Below are 17,871 nucleotides of genomic sequence, written 5' to 3'. Positions count from 1 at the left end.
TACAGAGAATGTGGATCTATTAGTCTAGAAAATGCTGTGGCATGTCACCCACTGTCTTGTGGTACGAACCAATGAATTTTTCAGGAGATTCATCGCCTCTTGTTTGTAATTTGATCTTCTGCACAAGAACGAACCCCTTTTTGCACTTGATGCATAAACCATCTTTTATTACAGCGAAATCTCCTGGATATAGTAATTGCAATTTATCTTGCTGATCACTTAACTCAGTCACTGAACTTAATATAACCCTTTTCTTTTCCTCTACAAAGCGACCTTTTTTCTTTGTCCGTGTGTTAAGAAATGTATAAATTGGCCCTAAAGCATCATATAGTCTTTTAACCTGTCTAGCAGAGTAATCGTGCCATAGTGCTTGGCTTCTAGATTTATCAATTTTTGGGGCTATGGATCTTTCGTTGTTATTTGGTAAACTTGTGTTTAGGAAGAGTCCTTTATTAATGACTTCCAGTAAAAGATCACCTCCTTCTTGAGCTAGTTTGTCGGATAGGCTATCAAAGTTGTCACCGTCTTTTATCTCCATTTCATAAGATTGAGCTATTATCTTTCCATGGTCGAATTTCGTGGGGTGTAGAGTTTGTACCGTAACTCCAGTCGTTTTATCATCATTAAGCAAGGCATATTGTATAGGAGATGAGCCTGAATACTTTGGTAGTAGCGAAGGATGAACGTTTAGTCCTCCATATGTGCAACTGTTTAAAAATGCAGCGGGGATCAACTTTCCATAAGAAACAGCTATAGTCAAGTTGAAATTGTTACCCCCTATTAATTCAAGAATTTCATTTGATGAATCAGCCCGTAAGATTGGTATATCATGATTCATTGCAAATTCACTAACCGGAAGTTCAGAAAGTGTCTTCATATATCTTCCACTAGGTTTTATACTTCTCGTTATGACTTTAACACTAGATACTTTCTCAGGACATCGATCCTTCAATTCAAGAATTTTATTTAGACTAGCAACGCTGAAATTGCCACTTCCAAAAAAGGCGATATTCAATGGGTCATATTTGTTATGTATCAATCTTTGGAATACTCTTGGAAACGAGTGTAATAATTTCATTGAATTCTGTATAAATCATCATGGACACAATACATCCGCGATCTGAAAAAAATTGGAAACTATCAACAGACATGATTTCTCTTCAACAACTTCACAGTTATGCTGACTACACCAAATGAGATATTGAATGATATATCCAAGCTTTTGAAAGTACGTGGCATTGACGAATCAACGTTGTCACTATGCTACAAGCTACTAGACGAAGGTGTTGATCCTCGTAAATTGGCGGAGAAGATCAAAGACATACAAAAGGAAATTTCATTGTAACAACAATAAAAGTGGAATTATAAATACAGAAAATTGAACTGAACCAATTGCTCCGTCGCTTTCCATTAAAATCCACCCTTCTTTTTCTTCCGCTTTGGTTGTGATCCACCTTGACTACTGCGTTGGGATGAAATACGAAGGGTATCTCTCAAACGAGACTGTGATCTTTGCTGTGATGCAGGTTGAGTACTTCCAGAGCCTTTGATAGAGTTGGATAAGCCACCTAATTGTGAACTGTTGCTTTGTGATAATTTTGGAGGCTCCATTGGTTCCATTTGGCTGGATTTTAACGGAGGGACATTTTGCGATTTATTATATGTTTGAGAATCAAATTGCTGATCCGTTTGAGATGAGGTTGTAGTGTCCCATTCATTGAGCATTTCTTGAATATGTTCATGAGACGATATTTTCTGTTCTTCAAACTTGGACTCAAATCGATTTGTTTGAGCTTGACACTTTATAAGCGACAACCCCAACACTATTGCAGAGTTGGTTATAGAGCGTTTAGCGTTGCATTTACCAAACACTTCTTCTAACATTGTATGTATGTCGAAAATATGTGTCTGCGCTTGAGGTATTTTTAAAAACCCATTTCTTTGTATTATTCCATTATTGATGAAGCTCTTAATATTAATTTCTGAAGTGAGTGAACTATTTTCAAGTTCAGCAATCATATCGTCCAACTCATCCAAATCCAGAATTCCTAGTGGTGCCCGGTGGTCAACCTCCAATAACGAGTGGAACCCCCCTGATGAGAGCCTTTGTTCCTGAGCATCAGCTTCAAGTGCCGTGCCTAGAAGGGACGCATATTTTTGAATGGCGACAACTAGCTCCTCATCCTCAATTTTCGAACTGCTTTTTACGAGAGCAGCATGGAGCTTCTTCAAGTGATGATGCTTGTGTCTGTGGGTCTTTTTTGTCTTCTTTTCAAGCTCGTTGTGGTTCTCTGTTTTACTTGGATGTTGTGTTAACAGTCCAAATTGTAAACATCGCTGTCGCAAGTGTAAATTGGATGACAATTCAAAAGTGACTATTTTGCTTCCATCACTCATTCCTAATGGTATCAATTGCTTCAAGCCAGTTATATTTGATCCCTGCACCATATATGGATCTCTCAAGCTGTTTGGCTTCTCGTTCTCAAATCCAAAGGTATAAACCAACACCAACGGGCTAGCTTGCGAATGTATAAACAACAAATATGAGTTGTCTTTGGTGTACAATGATAATTTAAGTGATGGATCTTCGTCATTTAGGAAGTGTCTCCACGATAGCAATCTTTCAATTTCAGTTTCACACCGTAACCAAATTAACTCCTTTGATGTCAAGTAGAAAATCATGTTTCCTACACATTGAACATCTCGTATTCGTGACCATGTATTCGAAGTGACTAGAATCTTTTGGTTGCCTGTATCGAAATTGTGTTGAAATATCTTTGTTCTTGTTGATAAAAGTATTCCATTGAGGTTAGGCAACCAAGTTAATCGTAACCAATGGGATAAGTTATTTGCGTCAACCATTAATAATTGTAAATCAGTATTACTCAATAGCAGCACTTTATCATGTCTCTTGTTGATCATCCACGCTGAAATGATGCCATTTACATCCACCGTAGCGAATTTTCTAATATCCTCACTACACACAGTCACGTCAGCAAAGGTCGATTGGTTCAACTTTTGTGAGTAAATCTCTTTAATTATTGACAATTTGAAATCAGGACCAGATTTGGAACTACTAGAATAATGTGCCAACTTGCAAGTAGTTACATATATTTTGGCACGAGTTCTCACAAGGATAGTTAATCGATTCTTTTCTTTACTTTCAGCAACTTTGACTTGTCGTATTTGATCTAGAAAATCCACTTCATATGCTGGTGATAGTTTTATTGAATCACCATCTTGTAATCTGATCGATAGACTTAGAACCGACAACGATTCACCTGTGACGTGAACTAAACCATCAACTACTTTATTTTGAGATCTTGGTATAATTTTGAAAATTTGGACAATATCGCCAAAACATGGATCGTATGCTATTGGTGAATCAATAGCTTTGGTCTCCAATCCATACGAGGAAATGATCTTGTAAGGTATACTGGTAGTGCCAAAGTTCCCATCATCAAATCCAAACGAGGAATCTGTGACAGATGATTTGTAAAGCTCGCCCACGGAATGATTTAGTGGCTTCTTGAGGAGCGGTTTACTTGATACTTCATTTAGATATTGAAATTCACTCCTATCGCCCTCTTTTCGAGGAAAAGTTACCTTTGGTTGCAACTCATCGTTTAAAATTGTATTTTTATTTGACACTGATTCGATCTCAACATTGGGATTACCAAAAACACCATAGCTTAGTCGTACTCCAAGCCCCGCTTTATGTGGCCACATATCATAGATAATAACGCAGTCTGGCTGTCCTCTTCTGAAGCAGCTGCTAAAGAATTATTGTTGTAGATAAGGAAGTTTTCTATGATCGATGTTGTGTAACTCTCGAGTCAATGTGAAAAATAAATTTCGAAGAATCACGAAACATGTTTCTAAAGGAAAAGACACTCCCCCAACACCACATAAAATGTTGCTATGGCGGTTTTGGAGTCCATTGATTTTAACTAGTTACATTGCAAGCTTCGTACTAGCCGAACAAGTCAAATTTGATATTTATGGGGACGCCAACAATAATCTTGAACAAGACACCAACAATAACGGCACCACTCTTGCTTCAAAGTACGCAACAATTGCAGACAATTCGTTATTATGGGGTCCATATAGATCAGCATTATACTTTGGTGTTAGACCAAGAATCCCCAAATCCTTGCTTTCGGGATTAATGTGGTTCCCCATTACCGATTATCAATCGATTGGTAAAATACGTCATTTTTATGAACAGTTTGATCGTATGGGAAAAGCCAATTGGATTTCATACGATCCAAGAGTTGGTGGTCGTCAAATGATTCAAGATGATGAATCGCATTTTGATATTATTATAGATTTCATTAAATCTGAAGAAGGATTATCATGGGCAGTTAAAGTTAAAGCAATACCTCATAAGGGTTATGAAGATTCGATTATTTCGTTTGTTTGGTATTCGGGATTAGAAGGTGAGAAGAATGATGTTGATGAAATTACTGGTCAAAAGGAAAGAAGTGGGTATTTACGATTAGATAATAGTGCCAAAGAAGGTGGATATGAAGGAACGTTAACATTTGGCGGTATTTCTGAAGAATTGGGAGCGTTTAGCTTGGAGATTAATGATGGACCAAAGGGTAATAAACACCCCAAAGGTAAACTGGGCACTGGCAAAGAATTAGATCCATCGTTAACTCATCATCTTAGTCTAACTGTACCCGATGGAAATGTCTGGCAAGCTCGTGATATATTTGTGACCATATTACAAGAATCTATAAAGCAAATTGCTGATACAAACAATGGACAAGTTGGTAACTTGCCTCCAGAGAATCTCTTTGTTGTTCGAGATTTGTATCAATTTGAGGGTAATTTACATTTTGTTCAAAAGGTTTATCAAGGTGCATGTGAATTCGATGTGATTTATACAAATGCATTCACTCCTAAACTGAATCAATTAAACTTTGGTAATATTCAACATCGAATTGATGAAGTTTTACACAAGTTGGATAATGATTTCGCTTCTCATTTCCAAATCCAGCCTCCTTTCAATACCAAACCATATTATGAATTCGCCAAGGAAATGTTATCCGGTTTACTTGGTGGGATTACTTACATGTATGGAGATCATTTAGTTGATAGAGAAACTATACTCGATGAAGATACATTTGAATCATATCAGCTAAAAGGATCATTTGAAGGACCATTTGAATTATTCACCCTAGTTCCATCACGTCCTTTTTTCCCAAGAGGGTTTTATTGGGATGAAGGATTCCATTTATTACCTCTTTTGGATTATGATTCCGATTTGGTTTTGGATATAGTTAAATCATGGTTTAATTTGATTGATGATAATGGATGGATCGCAAGAGAACAAATATTGGGGACCGAGGCGAGATCAAGAGTGCCTAAGGAATTTCAAGTGCAAAGTCCTCATATTGTGAATCCCCCTACATTAACTTTAGTCTTGAGTAAATTACTTGATTTTGCTTCATCGGGGAAGATGAATATTGATTCGTTTGGGGATATTGACCAACCGGTGGATATAGACTCTGAACATGGCTTGGATGGTGTAATATTAGGCAAATTCATATTAAACAACCCTGAGGTCTTGGTCAATTATACTAAAGACGTTTACCCAAAATTGAAATCTCATTTTGAAATGTTTCAAAGAACACAACAAGGTTTCATCCCAAATGGGGAAGAGGAAGAAGGAAGTGGTTCAATAAAGAACTCCCGAGTTTATCGTTGGAGGGGCAGCACATTGACTCATTGTTTAGCTAGTGGAATCGATGACTATCCACGTTCATCACCTCCTGATATTGCTGATTTAAACGTTGATTTAATCTCTTGGATTGGTGTTATGTCCAGATCACTTCGTCTAATGGCGGAAATTTTGGAAAAAGATGATGCTGAAATAGAACAGTTGAAGCAATTTGAACAGGATATTATTGACAATATCCAATCGATTCATTGGTCAGCTGAAAGTGAAGTGTATTGCGATGTGACTTTAAATGAAGATGATGAATTGGTTCATGTGTGTCATAAAGGATACGTTTCTTTACTTCCATTTATAGCTAAGCTCATCCCTGTTGACGATGTCACTAAATTGGAGAAAATCATTGATCTAATAACCGACCAAAATGAGCTATGGTCTCCTTATGGTATTCGATCGTTGTCGAAATCAGATAAATTTTACAAAACTAGTGAAAATTATTGGCGATCACCAATTTGGATTCATATTAACTACTTGATTTTACAAAATATCCGAGATTATTATCTTGATTCATCAAGTTTTATGTCGGATGAATTGAAGAAGAAGTTTAGTGATGCGTATCATGATTTAAGAATTAATTTGGTCAACAATGTTTATACCCAATGGCAGAAGACTGGGTTTGTTTGGGAACAATATGATGATGAGACTGGTGATGCAAAAGGGGCCAAAAACTTCCTAGGTTGGACCTCGACCATATTGTTGATTATGACCATGCCCGAGATGATATAGGACTGTTACACAGAAGACGACTACTATATATTACGTAAAGCAAACGTACTTGAATTACAACTCTAACATGGTTATTCTATATACTTCCTCATACAACATTCTTCTTTGATGGATCTTCATCAAATCTCAAATCCCAACCAATTTGTTCACCCAATCTAGGCAATACTTCAGCAACAGATTGAACATCTTTATCACCTCTACCAGAAACATTGATAACAATATGTTGATCTTTAGGTAAAGTTTTTGCCAACTTAACACCACCATAAATGGCATGCGACGATTCCAAAGCTGGAATAATACCTTCCAATTGTGACAAGAGTTTGAAACCTTCTAAAGCTTGAGCATCAGTAGCAGCAATGAAATCAGCTCTACCGGTAGATTTCCAATATGCTAATTCAGGTCCAACACCAGGATAATCCAATCCAGCGGAAACAGAATGCGTATCATGGACTTGTCCATCATTATCTTGCAAGACAAATGTTCTCACACCATGGAACACCCCGGGGATACCAGCGGTTAAAGTAGCTGAATGACGATCAGTATCAATACCATCACCACCAGCTTCCACTCCCAACATTTTAACCTCTAAATCTTTTTCAAAGGGGGAGAATAATCCAGTTGAGTTGGATCCACCACCAACACAAGCAACTACGGCATTGGGTAATTTCCCGTTGTTCAATTCGGCAAATTGTTGTTTTACTTCTTGTCCAATGACACTTTGGAAAGTACGAACCAAGGTTGGATATGGATGGGGTCCAATTGCTGATCCAACTACATAATGAGTTGTTTCCAAATTAGAAACCCAGAACCTAAAAGCTTCTGAAGTTGCATCACGCAATGTTTGAGTACCATTTTTAACAGGAACAACATTGGCACCAAGAATCTTCATACGGAACACATTCAAAGCTTGTCGTCTAGTATCTTCAGCTCCCATAAAAACAGTACATTCTAATCCGAATTTAGCACAAGCAGTAGCAGTAGCAACACCATGTTGTCCAGCACCAGTTTCAGCAATGATTTTCTTCTTGCCCAATCTCTTGGCGATAAGCACTTGTGCTAAAGCATTGTTGATCTTGTGAGAACCAGTATGGTTCAAATCTTCCCTCTTTAACCAAATGGTGGCACCTCCTGCATGCTCAGTTAATCTTTCTGCTTTATGTAATGAAGATGGTCTACCAATGTATGAATACAAGTCTTTAAACTCTTTCCAAAATTCGGGATCAGCAACAGCATCTTCAAACCCTTTTTCCAATTCAGCTAAACATGTATGAAGAGCTTCAGGAACATATTGACCACCAAAATCACCAAAACGTGGGTTGTATTTGTGAGGCTCTTCAAAGTTTGGTTGTGGCTTGGTAAGATCGCCACCTTCTTCTTTATCTTTGCTGCCATTTTGGAATTGTTCTGGAGCAGTGACATTATAATCATCACCGAGGATTGATCTAACGTATTTGTAAGCAGTTTCACCACGTTCACCAGGTTTTGACTCACCGATTAAAGTGACAATCTTCGATCCAATAACCACTCCATCGGCAACTTTGCCCACGGCAAGGTAATGTTCTCGTGTGGAAACACCAAACCCAACAGCAATTGGAGTGTCCTCACCAACATATTTTCGTACTCTTGCACATAAGTCTTCAATACCAGCACTAACTTTATTTGAAGCACCAGTAGTACCCATTTTGGAAACAACATATACAAAAGAGTCAGCAATTTGCCCCAACACTTTCAACCTCTCATCAGTAGTAGCTGGTGCCACTAATGGGACATATGATAATCCATGTTTTGAACAAGCACCTCTAAACTTAACAGCTTCTTCAGGTGGTAAATCAACAATAATAAACCCATTAACACCAGCAGCTGCTGCATCCTGTAAAAATTTAGCTTCACCATATTTCAAAATTGGATTATAATAACCCATCAAGATTAAAGGAACAGAAACACCAGTATCTCTAGCTTGTTTCACCAACTCCAATACTTTAGCAACCGTCATTCCATTTTCCAAAGCCTTGACATTGGCAGTTTGAATAGTAGGACCATCAGCAATAGGATCGGAAAACGGTATACCTATTTCAATAATATCAACCCCGGCTTTTTGCATATTGGTTAAAATGGGGATTGTATCTTCAATAGTTGGGTATCCTGCAGTAATGAAATTGACTAATGCATTACGGTTTTCCTTTTTGCAGCGAGCAAATGTTTCTTTCAATGCGGAAGACATTTTGAGGGGAACGTAGTTTTGTAGGAAGAAGGGTGATGTGTTGATATGTCTAAAGATAAATGAGTTTGTTATATAAGCAAAGTGAAAAATTATTCTGTTTGGGTGAGTCAATAAAATCTTCAGATCTGATTACATGCAGGATATTACAGATTGCAGGCAATGGATTCGGAGGAACTTGCACAACAGTCATCCAAAGGGTAACCCCTGTTGAATAATATTTACTCTACTAATTCCTTATTTTGAATAAAACACTTTTCTTTTGAATATATTTACAACCCTATAAGTAAAACTATCTATAAAGTTTTCTTTTTCTTGAAATGAACTGAAATGATGCTTTTGTATACTAATTTTTTATCATGATCCCCATTAAACTAACCGGTGTAGAGCTACTTCCCTTAGAAGACTTCACCTTGGTCAAACATAGCATCGGCAACTTTCAAGAAACCAGCAATGTTTGCACCTTTCAAAAGTGATGGCAATTCACTTCCTTTATCAGTAGAATATTTCTTTGCAGTGTCATAACAGTTTTCAAAACAGTTGACCATAATTTCTTTCAATTTAGCATCAACTTCTTCTTTGGTCCAGTTGACTCTTTGAGAGTTTTGAGCCATTTCCAAACCAGAGACGGCAACACCACCACAGTTGGCAGCTTTACCTGGAGCATACCAGACACCATTGTTTCTGTTGGCCTCAAAGACTTCAATAGCTTCTTGAGTAGAACCCATATTGGAACCTTCGGCAATGTATTTGCATCCAGCATCAACTAAAGCTTTAGCTTCATCCCCACTAACTTCATTTTGGGTAGCTGATGGCAAAGCAACATCAACTTGTCCAACTTTAGTCCATGGTCTAACACCAGCAATGTATTCAACAGAGTTGTTACCGCTAAAGATGGTGGCTTCATCCTTGGTAATTTGTTCCAAGGTCTTGAACTTCAATTTGGCAGCAGCAATAGCTTCAATTTGTTCAGCAGTAATACCATTCTTTGAGATGATAGATCCTTTAGAGTCAGACAATGAAACAACAATACCACCCAATTCAATAACTTTCAAAGCAGCGTATTGAGCAACGTTACCTGAACCAGAAATGGCAACTCTTTTACCCTTGAATGATTCTTTACCATTGGTGGCCCTTTCAATCATCTTTTCGGTATAGTAAACACATCCATAACCGGTAGCTTCTGGTCTAATTAAAGAACCACCCCAGGTCAAACCTTTACCAGTCAAAACACCAGACCAATTGTTTTGCATTTGTTTGTAAGCACCAAAAAGGAAACCAACTTCTCTTCCACCAACACCAATATCACCGGCTGGAATATCGGTATCTGGGCCAATATATCTAGCCAATTGTCTCATAAAAGAAACACAGAATCTTCTAATTTCAGAATCGGTTTTGCCTTTTGGATCGAAATCGGAACCACCTTTACCACCACCCATTGACAACCCAGTTAATGCATTTTTGAAAATTTGTTCAAAACCCAAAAATTTCAAAATAGACAAGTTAACAGTTGGGTGGAAACGTAAACCACCCTTGTATGGACCTAAAGCAGAGTTGAATTGGACTCTGTAACCATTGTTGACTTGGATTTCACCTTTGTCGTTTTCCCAAGTAACTCTAAATTGAATAACTCTTTCAGGAACAGAAACAACTGGAATAACCTTCTTGTATTTTGGTTGTTCAGTGAATAAAGTAGAATCTTGAATAGCAGTAACTAATTCGTCGTAAGCTTGTTGAAATTCTGGTTCGTGTGGCAAGACCATTGTTGATATAAGTAGTGTATTGAGTTATTAATGAAAGGATGTAAGAAAGACTGTTGTCTAATGAAGAAAAGAAGAAGAAGAAGAAAATTAGAAGTTTTGAAAAATTTTAGGAATTACAGTTGGTATTTATAATTTGATCTTTGTTATTGTAGTTGATGATTGGTGATTGATGATTGATGATTGATGATTGAAAAATTTTTAATTTTGTGTAATATTGTATGTTTGTGTAACAATGGTACATCCCGAAAGGCAAATAAAAAAGAAAAAAAAAAAAGAAACTTATAAGTTGTAAGTTAGTATGTATGTATGGGTGTAGTTGTGTTATCATCCAATCAAATTGCTTTCTGATTATGTACAATGGATTAAAACTATAATTTAATTACGTAATTGTTTGTTTAGCATCCTTTACCGGCGGCCGATTGCCAATTCAATTCAATTCAAGTGCTAATGTTGAAAGAGGTAGTGGAGGTGGTGCTATTTGGTCTACTAATAGATCTCTTTGATAAGGACATACAAACAGTGTAAATTGAGCTCAAAGCCGTAACGGACTTCAGCTCAATCTCGCAAATAATTGGGGAATCATTGATAGTTAGTTAATGGTATTTATCGGAGTAGCTAACAAGTTATTTTGCAGTAAGTTTCACCACCCATGAGGTAACAATTAAAGAGTCTACAAGATGGAGTCAATTGAACAATAACTGCACCGCCCTCTTTACTTGCTTTGTAGTACGAGCTTTTCTCCACTTGCCTGATACAAACTTTACTGCAAGGCTTGTATTTTTACCATACTTCTGACTTTGGAAGTGGTTCGAAATGTTGATACTTCTGGCTTCAGAGTCAAAAAATCATTTTATTTAGTTATGGTGTGTGTATTCTTTGACTCCTGGGTTCAGTATAGTATTGTATAGTATAGTATAGTATAGTTGTTTATCAATAACAAATGAAAATGTTTAGCGCTGGAGGTAGTGCAATGTTGTTATAAAATCACTTTTTCTCGGTTTTTGTATTTCAGTACACTACACACGGCAAATTGCAAAAAGTAAATCAAAGCTTTGAAGACTGAGTCAAGCGGATTTATCCGACTATAGTTAAAGATGACTCGAACTACAGGGTAGTACTTTGGTTTGGGTAGTCAAAGGTCAATTCCATTTGAATCTCTCCCCACCTTTCATGTTCGCAGTCAATGTTATGGATTAGCACATACGATATTAACCCAACAACTGTATTCTACGTTGTGATTGGCTACTGATTAAGAAATAACAAAAGAAAAAAATAAATCAACTCATTTTAAGGTACCATCAAACTATTAAATTAAACGTACATTACATTACTTTCATTCATTGAAAACCCTCTCTTAGAAGGATAAAGATGGGCTGTTTATAATTTTGAACAAAATCTTACTTTTCGTTACCGAGACATAACTTAACCTCAGCTCACTTTTCTACAACACCGATTTATCGAACTATATTAGTATATCATATTTCGTAACTTTTTTCTATCCGATTTGATCCTAACTGAGCCAACAATCATCTTCCGTACTTTTCCGACGGTGTACAAGAAAAAAGAACACCATTCGAACACTCTGTTCTCTCTTTGCTCCAGTTTCTTTTGCCGAACAATGCTTCAGAATTCTAAGTTATAATAGGTGTCGCGCCGTGTGCTCAATTACTGACCTCACGCCGAGAGTTTGATTTTTAAATTCTTATTCATTTGATTTTCACGTGATTTTCACGTGTGTATATCACCCATCTTCAACTTTACTTATTTGAAGTGGATACAACATGGACAAGTACTCTACAAGCTAGCTTTACTTAAAATAGCAGTGTTTAGAAAAACACTATATCATTAAGTGTTCGTACAAAGGTGTACTCATCTCTATTTAAAATGCTTCATCGGGAATTTCAATTTCGTCATTAGGTTCCTTCGGTTCTTGAGCTTCACTCCATTGTGTTACATCGTCAATATAACTCAATATATTCTCCACACTCTTACTATCTTTTGAACAATCCAATGGTAAGAACTGCACCATGCCAAAATCATCAATTAAATTAGCTATACTCTTGGTCATCTTGGTGAATTGAGGATTTATTTCATCTTCTTGTTTTGCTAATAAATATGGATCAGGGTTTAAGAACTGTTTTAATTTCCGTTTCGATACTTCATCTTTAATCAAATCTATCTTGGACAAGATGTTAATATGAGGTAACTCCAACAAAATCATTGCTGACATGGCACTCAAAGCACCACTGAAAAACTTTGATGAATCTATAATGAACGGTGATTCTAATAAATAACAAGCACATAAGTTGAAACTGAGACTCAGTTTTAAATGATTAACTATTGTCGGCACAACGGGGATATGTGTATATAACTCAATTTGTCCTGGCATATCAAATATGAGATATTCATCATTATAATCGCCAATTTCTTCATCTAACCAATCTAAATTCTGTAACAAGTACTCAAAACAATATATTAACCCACCATTGGGACCCAAGTCTAATTCTTCCATCACATCTTGTAATGAAATCAAATCACGAATATCAATGGTGAATTCAAATTCAGTTGGCTCTGCCGCGGGGTCCAAATTGACAATGTGTGCTCGGCGGCCAATTGATTGCATATGAGATATTATTGAGTTGCAAAATGTTGATTTACCAGCTCCGGCTGGTCCCATTACTAATACTCCCGTACGCGACATTTTCTTCTATGCAGTGTTGCTTTTGTTTGATACAGAGGATTTTGAATTGTGGGGTATGATTTTTTCAGCAGACTTAGTTGAGAAGAACTGATGTTGAAATGAGGGCGTTTGAATACCTTGGATCTTTAGTGATGATTTGAAATTTAGAAGATGAGGGAACAAAATAAAAAAATATATGATGATTGTCGCGACACTTACTTTTCTACGACAATGATATCAAAGAAGTTGCAAAATTCACCAAATCGATCATTCCATATGTCACATTCACATCCAGAACATGCACTCGCCCAATATATAATAATAATAATAATAACACATAATAAATAAGAATTTGCCTTTACAATCGCCCTATTGCGTTTTCCTACACCAACAATCATCATAGTCATTCTCAACTTGAATCATCACATCATTACTAAATGTCCCATTACCATCACTAAACAACCGTTCAATTTGTTTTTTGATATACCAACTATTCTCGCCTCGGTATATTTGTACGTGAATATATCCGTTAATTTTTGAGCCACCGCTAGGCCAAAATCGTGGAGTTGTAAATGATTTAACTCCCTTTACGTGGGAAATTTCATGTAATGTATTTCGAATTATTGATTCTTGTTGTGGCGGAATTTTCAACAATAAGCTAGATGCTGTTGACTTGATCAATGGGATTGCCGATGCAAGGATTAGAATTGCGATAATGAATGATGCAATAGGATCGAATCCTTGCCAGTGGAATAAGTTGGTCAAGATTGTGGATATGACTACTCCCACTGATCCTAATGCATCAGCTAATATATGAAGAAAAATACCTCTCATGTTATCGTTGACTGAATCAGCTGGATTGGTGGAGTGACCAGTTGAATGAGTATGCAGATGCAGGTGCAGATGCAGAGACACATGCAGATGGCTTGCATGACTATGACTATGCCCATGTCCATGCTCATGTCCATGATTAAATGCAAACACCCCAACAAGGTTAACCAATAATCCTAGCACTGAAACCACAATTAATTCATTCGTCCGTTGTAAATTCACTGGATTAATCAATCTCCCTACGGCTTCAAACATGATGGATCCACTTATCCCAATTAATAACGTCGCATTAGTAAATCCGGCTAAATTTTCCAAATGATACCACCCTAATGGAAAATTCAGTTCATTGTCAATTTCTCGTTTTGATAAAACACCAGCTATGAGTCCCAACGCCAAGGATAAACAATCTAACAACATGTGTAATGAATCAGATAGCAAACCAAGTGATTTCGATCGGAATGAATAAAGGAATTGAATAATCATAAAACTGGCATTGAGGAGTAAGAAATTGAATATTGCTCTGGTGTCTTGATGTTTAACCACTTGTGTTAAAATCAGTGTAGAAGAAGGAGATGCAGTGGCAGTTGTTATATTGTTGTTGATGTTGCCATTTTGATACTGCCTGAACCGTTGACTACTCTTCAATCCCGGTATAATCAATAATGACAACAAAACATCACCAAGAGAAGCCCAAAAACTAAACTGTTGAAACACAAGATACCTCAACACGCTATTGACCAAACTCAACCCCATAAAGAACATCACCTGAACTTGAACACCACTATTATCATTACTACGTTGTGGGGACTCCTGAAACGTAACAAGACCAATTGTGAACGTAACCAAATTGACACCAATCATACTAAAACTGATCCCATTACTCAACCATAGCCAAATTAACCCACCGAATACCGTGGTGCTCATAATCACTTTCCGGTCCAAGGGGACCTTGATATTATCAGTTCGACGTAATAAAGTGAATGCTACTCCAATTAATCCATACCCACAAAGAATCAGGACTTTGGACCCTTCTGTATAATGTGAGTTTGTATTCATCACTAATAAATCAAAAAATAACATCAATGGTGTGTAGACATTGAATATGTTCAAATAAAGTCCAAATACAATCAAACTGCATCGATCAAACGGGAGAAAAATGGTCGATGTCAATCCAAAAACAATAGATAGATAAACCTTGATTGAATTAGGGGTGGTGGACCTTGACTTGGATCGATTTGATGCATCGCTGTTATCACATGGTATGATTTTGATCCATTGAGCCAAGAATATCATTAGAAATAAAGCCAGGCTTGACGCTATAGCGACAGCAATTTGCAGTGTTAGCAGTGGAACATCGAATATACCCTCTTCAGATGTCGTTGTTGGCGTTAAGATCAACCCCTGTGATATAAATACTATCGGATATGCTATTAATAGCGGTAGTGAAGTAGCTAGAAGCAGACTTATTGAGGATGTGGTTGAAGATAGTGAAGATGCTAGGTTAAGTTTTGGTGCAAGTTTGGAATAAGGCAGATTAGCGTTATTGTACGGTACTTCTGTTTGTTCCATTCTATATCAGCAATTGTAAAAGTATAAGTGCGACAAAAAAGTAGTTATGATGCTTTTCAAGTCGCTATTTTTAGAAATGTTATTGAGGTAACTGGTAGTCAAATGTGAATTGTGTTCTCTTGTATCCTCTGATAACCACTTGAGTTTTGGTATTTGATAATGAAAAGTTTTGATGTTGAAATTTTGCGCTCCGTTAAATTGACGCGTGTCTACTTGAAACAGTAGCATTTACATAACCACGCAACTGCCACAACACACCTCCAAATACAACCTTACTTTACTTACAGTATAATCTATTATCTATAAACTCTATCTTATTATAAATAGGCTTCTTTTTTTCTTTCATCAATCCATTAATATCTTCACAATCTCATCTATTGCACAATAAATTCTTCAACATCGAACTTCTTTGGTGAAATACCCATATTACCAATATACTTGACAGCATCTTTTCTCATTTTTTCTTTAGTTGCATCATCCCAATTCAATTCTTGACTCATAATTTCTACAACTCCATCAACTGCAGAAAGAGCTTCTCTTGCATTCAAAAATGCCAATCTAGTTCTTCTAGCAAGGAAATCAACTGGTGTTCTTGGATATTCATACTTCAAAGAGTATAATAATTCAGCAATGGTGAATGGTTCATCAAATGATTGATAACTTAATTGGTTTTCTGGGGAGGCTTCAACCAAAGAAGGGGTGAATTCCTTATTGGCGGCTAATGTGATTGGTAATTTGTTGTAGTCACTGGCGGCGTACAAGTCCAAAATCATAGCTGAACGTGAACCGTAGTTGTGAGATAAATGTTTAGCTAATTTCAATGGAATCTTGTATTCGTGAATCAATCTAGCAGAATAGTTCTTGGAATAATCATCACCACCAATCAAGATCAATTCATTAGTTTGGCATGGTTTGACATTCTTTCCAGCAAAATCAAAGTGTTTAACAACATAATCAATAGTTTCTTGAGCCATTTCTCTGTAGGTGGTCCATTTACCTCCTGATATGGTAACTAATCCAGATGGCGATTCCAACAACAAGTGTGATCTAACTAATCCTTCGGTTGAGCCTGAATCTTCTTGTCCCTTTGGTACAGATCTTGGGTCTCTAACCAATGGTCTGATACCTGACCAAGCTGACAATACATCAGTTCTATCAATTGGGAAAACCAAGTATTTTTGCATTTCGTTTATGATATCTTGAATATCTTCTTCAGTTGGGATTGGGTTTTCAGGGACGTATTTAACTGGAGTATCAGTGGTACCAGCAAGCACCTTTCCTTGCCATGGTAAGAAAAACATAACTCTTCCATCAGAAGTTGAAGGATCTAATAAACCAATATTTTGTGGACAATAGTATTCTGGCAAAACAATATGGACACCACTTGATGGAACAACCATTCTTGGTTTTTGAGGAACTTTTGGTGGTAATCCTTGAGGATCTTCATCCATTTCCAAAATGTTATCAGCAAAAGGACCAGTAGCATTGACAATTGAAGTAGCTTTCAATTCATACTGTTTGTTGGTCTCTAAATCGGTAGCTTTAACACCATACAATTTTCCTTTATCATCTTTCAATAATTGATCAACATTAAAATAGTTTAATACAGTAGCACCGTTTTCAATAGCAGTAATGGCCAAAGTAGCATTCATTCTCGTATCGTTGAATGAACCGTCATGATAAACACATGCAGCTTTCAAGTTTGATACATCCATCATTGGAGCAATAGCAGCAGCTTGTTCTTTACTGAAGATGGTTGAGTTTCTCAAATTTTGTTTTCCAGCAAACCAATCATACATTTTACAACCAGCAAAAAAGTATGGAACTTGCCAGTAGTTGTAAACTGGAATCATAATTGGCAAAACTGAACACAAGTGAGGAGCAGTTCTCAACATGTTACCTCTTTCATTTAAAGCTTCAATAACTAAATCCAATTGTGCTTTAGATAATTGGAAAATGGCCTTTTCCAAATATCTAACACCACCATGCGCCATCTTGGTAGATTTAGATGATGTACCAGATCCAAAATCAGTCTTTTCCAATAAACATACATTTAACCCACGAGTAGCTGCATCAACGGCACATCCCGATCCAACAGCACCACCACCAATGATCAAGACATCAAACTTCTTTTCTGGTGTTAACCTTGATACTAATTCTTCACGTGTAGGTGGAGTTGGATAATCCTTTTTCAAAGGTTTATAAGACGTAGCAATTTGAGCTGGTTTTTTGGGTTGAATGAAATCTAAATAGATAATGGTACCTCCAGCGGCTGCACCCAAAGCTAAGGATGCTTTACCCAATGCTGATTTGAAAAACCTCGACATATTGGATTAAGATG

General features: G+C 36.8%; 9 protein-coding genes across 9 annotated transcripts; 2 read left to right on the top strand and 7 right to left on the bottom strand. All coding sequences in view use genetic code 12, as the record gives it.

Annotated features, from left to right (window-relative positions):
• Window positions 1-19: 19 nt before the first annotated feature.
• On the bottom strand, window positions 20-1,078 carry CORT_0B01570 (Fmt1 methionyl-tRNA transformylase; the record flags this gene model as incomplete). Its single annotated transcript, XM_003867266.1, has 1 exon — window positions 20-1,078. The coding sequence occupies one exon, from the start codon at window positions 1,076-1,078 to the stop codon at window positions 20-22; it is 1,059 nt and encodes a 352-aa protein (XP_003867314.1).
• Window positions 1,079-1,177: 99 nt separating this feature from the next.
• On the top strand, window positions 1,178-1,345 carry CORT_0B01560 (hypothetical protein; the record flags this gene model as incomplete). Its single annotated transcript, XM_003867265.1, has 1 exon — window positions 1,178-1,345. The coding sequence occupies one exon, from the start codon at window positions 1,178-1,180 to the stop codon at window positions 1,343-1,345; it is 168 nt and encodes a 55-aa protein (XP_003867313.1).
• A 65-nt stretch (window positions 1,346-1,410) lies between these two features.
• Window positions 1,411-3,729, bottom strand: CORT_0B01550 (hypothetical protein; the record flags this gene model as incomplete). The annotated part of the gene is made up of 1 exon (XM_003867264.1): window positions 1,411-3,729. The coding sequence occupies one exon, from the start codon at window positions 3,727-3,729 to the stop codon at window positions 1,411-1,413; it is 2,319 nt and encodes a 772-aa protein (XP_003867312.1).
• Window positions 3,730-3,817: 88 nt separating this feature from the next.
• Window positions 3,818-6,469, top strand: CORT_0B01540 (Cwh41 processing alpha glucosidase I; the record flags this gene model as incomplete). Its single annotated transcript, XM_003867263.1, has 1 exon — window positions 3,818-6,469. The coding sequence occupies one exon, from the start codon at window positions 3,818-3,820 to the stop codon at window positions 6,467-6,469; it is 2,652 nt and encodes an 883-aa protein (XP_003867311.1).
• Window positions 6,470-6,557: 88 nt separating this feature from the next.
• CORT_0B01530 (Trp5 predicted tryptophan synthase) lies at window positions 6,558-8,690 on the bottom strand (the record flags this gene model as incomplete). Its single annotated transcript, XM_003867262.1, has 1 exon — window positions 6,558-8,690. One exon carries the CDS (start codon window positions 8,688-8,690, stop codon window positions 6,558-6,560), a length of 2,133 nt encoding a protein of 710 aa, XP_003867310.1.
• Window positions 8,691-9,085: 395 nt separating this feature from the next.
• Window positions 9,086-10,450, bottom strand: CORT_0B01520 (Gdh3 NADP-glutamate dehydrogenase; the record flags this gene model as incomplete). The annotated part of the gene is made up of 1 exon (XM_003867261.1): window positions 9,086-10,450. One exon carries the CDS (start codon window positions 10,448-10,450, stop codon window positions 9,086-9,088), a length of 1,365 nt encoding a protein of 454 aa, XP_003867309.1.
• Window positions 10,451-12,329: 1,879 nt separating this feature from the next.
• On the bottom strand, window positions 12,330-13,151 carry CORT_0B01510 (hypothetical protein; the record flags this gene model as incomplete). The annotated part of the gene is made up of 1 exon (XM_003867260.1): window positions 12,330-13,151. One exon carries the CDS (start codon window positions 13,149-13,151, stop codon window positions 12,330-12,332), a length of 822 nt encoding a protein of 273 aa, XP_003867308.1.
• Window positions 13,152-13,499: 348 nt separating this feature from the next.
• CORT_0B01500 (hypothetical protein) lies at window positions 13,500-15,530 on the bottom strand (the record flags this gene model as incomplete). The annotated part of the gene is made up of 1 exon (XM_003867259.1): window positions 13,500-15,530. The coding sequence occupies one exon, from the start codon at window positions 15,528-15,530 to the stop codon at window positions 13,500-13,502; it is 2,031 nt and encodes a 676-aa protein (XP_003867307.1).
• A 374-nt stretch (window positions 15,531-15,904) lies between these two features.
• CORT_0B01490 (Gut2 glycerol-3-phosphate dehydrogenase) lies at window positions 15,905-17,857 on the bottom strand (the record flags this gene model as incomplete). Its single annotated transcript, XM_003867258.1, has 1 exon — window positions 15,905-17,857. The coding sequence occupies one exon, from the start codon at window positions 17,855-17,857 to the stop codon at window positions 15,905-15,907; it is 1,953 nt and encodes a 650-aa protein (XP_003867306.1).
• Between the last annotated feature and the right edge of the window lie 14 nt (window positions 17,858-17,871).

Source organism: Candida orthopsilosis, assembly GCF_000315875.1.
Source record: "Candida orthopsilosis Co 90-125, chromosome 2 draft sequence".
NCBI lineage: Eukaryota > Fungi > Ascomycota > Pichiomycetes > Serinales > Debaryomycetaceae > Lodderomyces > Lodderomyces orthopsilosis.
This window is presented reverse-complemented; position numbering and strand designations above follow the sequence as displayed.